The sequence below is a fragment of the Gadus chalcogrammus genome, chromosome 4 (assembly GCF_026213295.1).
Source record: "Gadus chalcogrammus isolate NIFS_2021 chromosome 4, NIFS_Gcha_1.0, whole genome shotgun sequence".
In the NCBI taxonomy this organism is placed as follows: domain Eukaryota; kingdom Metazoa; phylum Chordata; class Actinopteri; order Gadiformes; family Gadidae; genus Gadus; species Gadus chalcogrammus.
The window spans coordinates 28,342,605-28,347,604 of record NC_079415.1 but is presented as its reverse complement, the minus strand read 5'-3'; the positions used below and the strand labels follow the sequence as shown (position 1 = coordinate 28,347,604).

At 44.4% G+C, this 5,000-nt stretch overlaps 1 protein-coding gene across 5 annotated transcripts in view; it reads left to right on the top strand.

The window, feature by feature from the left end:
• The window catches only part of LOC130380729 (dedicator of cytokinesis protein 9-like), a 78,098-nt gene that overhangs the window by 23,962 nt on the left and 49,136 nt on the right, over positions 1 to 5,000 (top strand). For all 5 annotated transcript variants that reach the window (XM_056588038.1, XM_056588035.1, XM_056588037.1 and 2 more), the window contains exon 2: positions 950 to 1,066. In XM_056588038.1, coding sequence (XP_056444013.1) covers positions 950 to 1,066 — 117 coding nt within the window. The remainder of the gene's footprint in view (positions 1 to 949; positions 1,067 to 5,000) is intronic.

Below are 5,000 nucleotides of genomic sequence, written 5' to 3'. Positions count from 1 at the left end.
CTCCCGTTACACTGGCACGAAGTTGTCATTTTAGAACTGTTGTGGAAATTCTCAGAAACTGAGGGGAAATGTTTTCCCCCAATTGGCCGCGTAGACGATCCAGGAAGCCTGGACCAATCGTAGCTGTCCTTGCTTGGGCCCTGCGTGCAAGCTTGTGACCCAGTGACTGGTACAACGGGACAAACAGCCAACGCCATTCATAACTCCCTCACTGCCTCGCTCTCGCTCTCCATCTCCCTCTCTCATCCTCTAACTCTTTCCCTCTCTCACTATCTCTCTCACACAGTCTCTCTCTCCCTCTCTCTCCCACTCTCTCTCCTTTTGGCAACCTCTCTCATTCCATCTTTCTCACACTGCATCTATCCCTCGTCTTCTCTCTCCCATTAGCTCTCTACTGCTCTCTCTCTCCCTGTAGATCTGTATATAGATAAATCTCATCGTCCATCTCTCTTCCTCTATGGTTATCTCCTCATCTCTGGCTCGTTTTTAAACCTATAAACCTAGCTGTCAGTCAAAAAGCTATTATAAGGGGCAATTACTTTTGGTTCATTCTTGTGACTAACGCGACCAATTCTGTCAATGTCAGTACATTTTACATACCTTTTATTTAGAATCATTGTACAATGCCACTTTTTAACTTTTTAGTTATTCTTATCACTGCTCTGTTATTTGTTGGTGATGCATATAGATGACTCTTTCAGTGCACTGAATACCATGTTGTACTGCACATTGGGGATATAAGACAATTGGACTATTAAGTTGTTGCTCAAGTGCCGGCATAGCATGCAAACAGAAAGGACAGTTCTGCTTTCTGCATCTATCACAGGAAGTCAATTTGAATCTTATGACGGCGCTTCCTGCCGCATACATTTCAACTGATCTCTGTCTGCTCTCTCTCTCTCCCTCTCTCTCTCTCTCTCTCCCTCTCTCTGTCTCTGTCTGTCTGCAGGTCAGACCTAAGATGGTGGACCCCCTGGACTATGAGAGCGTCCTGGTCCAGAAGAAGACCCAGATCATCAGCGATGTCTTGAGGGACATGCTGCAGTTCCCCACCAACGACTTCCAGGTGACTGACGACCCATGAACCTTGAAAAACAACGCTGAGAACGGAGCTCAGGGGCAGGCGTGGGGGTCTTTCTTGAGCTAGTGTCACATACATTAGTTCTCACCACAATCCACTACACGTTTAGCCTGGTCCTACCAGACTCTCGTACTTCATTTCATTTCATTCATTTTAACTCACTTGAAGGCGGGTGTGTATTGAATTTTAAAACTATTGGATCTGCCCAGTGCCACTCTGGATCTGCCATAACCAATCGCTAACATTTGGCCGGGAATCACGTTGCGCGCAAGCTGTGAACAAACCAAACACTGTGCGTGAAGATGTCCGTCAACGAGAGCTGACTTTAACGTTATTGATCTCAGCCACTCCCTCTGTTTGCTGACTGGACGCAGAAAATGTAGACAGAGAAAACCCACTAACATACCGCAGACCCAGACCTAGTGCTGAAGGGAAATTCAAATTGAGCGGAAGTACTTAGGTGGGCGGAGCCAGGCTACTATACGTTGAGGGCTTGAACCAAAACCGGTTTGAATTGAAAGGAAAACGCCAAAAAAGCGATCCCAAATGGGGGCAATCTTTTGGGATTGGTGGTTTTGAGTGCTTGTCTTTCAATCCTGTTTTTTCAGATTTGAAGCCGATTGATGGCAGCCGTTCGGGTTGGCAGTTGTGCGATCTTAGACCAGATATCTTTCAATCGCCGACATTGACATGTTGTTTGATTCCAAATTCATCACTGTGTGTCCAGAAGGGGAGTTAGCTAGGTTTGCATTCTCTTACCTTCAGCTGCGTCCACTGACACGCAGGCTAACAGGAGTCTAAATCCTGTTCATCGGAAGGGAATACAGTTTTAATAACATCCAAAGATTTCCAATGGGTTCCAAATAGTCGCTCTATTAAAAACAATTACCAACTAAACAGCAGATTAAGTAACAACACAACAAGATTGACAACAAGACTAAAAACAAACTCTCCGCATTATTTTGCAGCGCTGTGATTATTAGTGTACCTGTGATGCACCGCTGGCTACCCAGTCAGAATCTGCTGATAATATAAAATCACAGTGCCGAAAATAGTGCCCAATTATCTGTGTGTTTGCGACCAACTAAAATGTTGATGTTGTTACTGGCAGGCACTCGTTTTGAATAAGCGACTATTCAGACCACATCGTAAATCTTTTGAAAGCAATTAAAAGTGCATTCCCCTCACATGACCAGGAGCTAGGGTACTGTAGCTCTGCAAGTCAATGGAAGCACAGCTAACTGAAAGAAATTCTAACCCAGCAACCCCTCCTTCTGGACGCACAGTGATTATCTTGGAATGAGACAACTGGTTTGAACCTGGGATAGACAGGCACACGCCAATTCAACAGATATCCGGGCGTATCCCTTCAGGGCTTTGGGAGTGAGGTGGATCCCGAAGGTCACCGGTCACTCTGTTCTGCTTAGGAAGTTAGTTTCTACGTCTTGTGTCTGGTCTGTCAAGGTCTTCTTATGGCAATTGTGGACGGTGTTAGGTTGCAAATAGTGGGAGAAGGGGAGTGTAAAAGTAGGCCAGTGTCTTGTTTATCTGGTTCTCTGTGTCCCAAAAATTCAAGGACGAGATCTTTCTCACAGGTCCTCATTGTGTTGGAAAGTTTGGGAAAATGTGTCTTGGTTCTGTCAAGCTCAACTGTCGGAAAGTAGCATTTACACTTCAGGGTTAGGGGTTGGATTCCCATAGATTCAAGACCCTTTGGATTAAATGATCCACCAAATGCCTGAATACTCGATACTTGAATGTTTTCCAGGAATGGCATAGTCTGGTTTCTGAGTCTTCCTAGAAAACGACATTGGAACTGCAGGGGGAGGACAGTGTAGGGGCTAGGTTGTTCCTACCGTAAGATTCTGAGTTCCATCCCTCAAGTCTGCAACCTTGAGGCAGGTATCCTTGAGCAAGATAACTTAACCTCTACCTGCTCCTTATTCAGATATATCTTAATTCACTGTTCGACTCTTTGGATAAAAGCGTAGGAAACACTTCTCTTTGTGGGATGTGAAGTGTTTTACTGGTTTCTGTAACAGAGGGTGCCATAAATATAGGGGCCAGCGGCTGTTGCCTCTCTCGACTCTCACCGCTCTATTCTATGCTAGCATTCAGTTTCTGAAGCTGGTGAGAAATGTGGCCGCTATATAACCTTTGGCTCTCATCTCCACACCAATAATTTCCGCGGCCCCACAGACATGCCGCTTGAGTTCCAAAGGACCTCGAGGCTTGTGTCGACATGACATCACGGCGGGAGACACTGACAACGCGTTGCTTAGCGCCGGTGTCAGCATAGTTATGTAGTTAACAGTTTGCTATAAGTAGCACGTTCACATTGTCTTATTAGCTTTATGGGCGCCATGTCCCGAATTAACAGACCATAGCGTATCCTAACGAGGTTAGTGTGTTTATAGTATTAGCGTCAGCATGTTTGCTAGCATGGCTGTAAGTGCTCCACCTAAAATTGTTGTTAAGTCACTGTAGCCTTTATTGTTGCATTCAGTCAGTCCAAACTTAGGATAGTTCAAACACAACTACACAGGCTACAGAAACAGGTAGAAAATACCTTGAACGTGAACCAGACAAATTTTCTTCACAATAAAGGAGAGAGCTCAGGAGTTGTCTTAGTGAACAGTGTTTTGTTCCTGGAATTTCCAATCTTTCCAAAAATGTGTTTTTTGGGCTCTTCGCTCCCTGGTAGTCTTTTGTTTTTCTCATATGGAAGACACATTTTCATTTCATCGCACACCAATGGGAAATTACAAACCAAGAACCAAGTGTGTACTCTGGTCTGTAGGACCCTGTTTTGTCAGCTAGCAGAGATGTGTGTGTGTTTGTGTTCTTGGGTGTGTGTTTGTGTGTGTGTGTGTGTGTGTGTGTGTGTGTGTGTGTGTGTGTGTGTGTGTGTGTGTGTGTGTGTGTGTGTGTGTGTGTGTGTGTGTGTGTGTGTGTGTGTGTGTGTGTGTGTGTGTGTGTGTGTGAGTTTGTATTTTTATATGCATGTGTGAGGGAGAGAGCCACATAATATAATAAAGATAAATACAATAGAATATAATTAATATGAACGAATAGCATCAAATACAACCCACGTAGAATTCAACAAATACATGCAAAAACATGGAATAGAATAGAGAAAGTCCTATAAGGCGTGTTAGTTGTAGTGGATTAACTGTACTGTACTGTACCCCTACCTCCATGTTTTACTTTCACACTCCCTGTGTGATTAACATCTCTCATTAAAATCTCTTACAAACGACCACGCACAGACCTGCCCCGCCCTACAAACGTGTGTGTATGTGTGTGTGTGTGTGTGTGTGTGTGTGTGTGTGTGTGTGTGTGTGTGTGTGTGTGTGTGTGTGTGTGTGTGTGTGTGTGTGTGTGTGTGTGTGTGTGTGTGTGTTCAGAAATCTATCCATCTGTCCAACCCTACATGTGGTTTGCATCACTGGGTTTGGAAAACGGAGCTTGAATCTGTGAGACGCACACTTGTAAATTCACACACACACACAGACACACAAACACACACACACAGATGTGCAGTTGGAGGATTGGTCTGACTTGGTGCGTGAAGAATGTTTTAATAATATGAAAACAAGGATAAGCTTTCCTACATGTAGGCCACAAATCTTTGTGTATCATTGAATTCAATTCATCCTTCAATTAAATAAAGTACAGTAAGTAAGTAAAAGTATGCTGTTGATCAAAAAGAACAAGCGCAGATCATGTACTGCAGTAGAGTGGAAGACGGGCAGGTCTCACTCATGCCTGATGAGGGCAGTGGTTTACTCTGGTTTAGACGGTGCTTTTATTCAACTTGCAGGGAGGTCAGGTCGTAGTGGTTATGGAGCAGGTCGCCATTTAGGGGGCCTGTGTTTAGAGGAGGACATTGGGGGAATCGATGGTCCAACATTACATG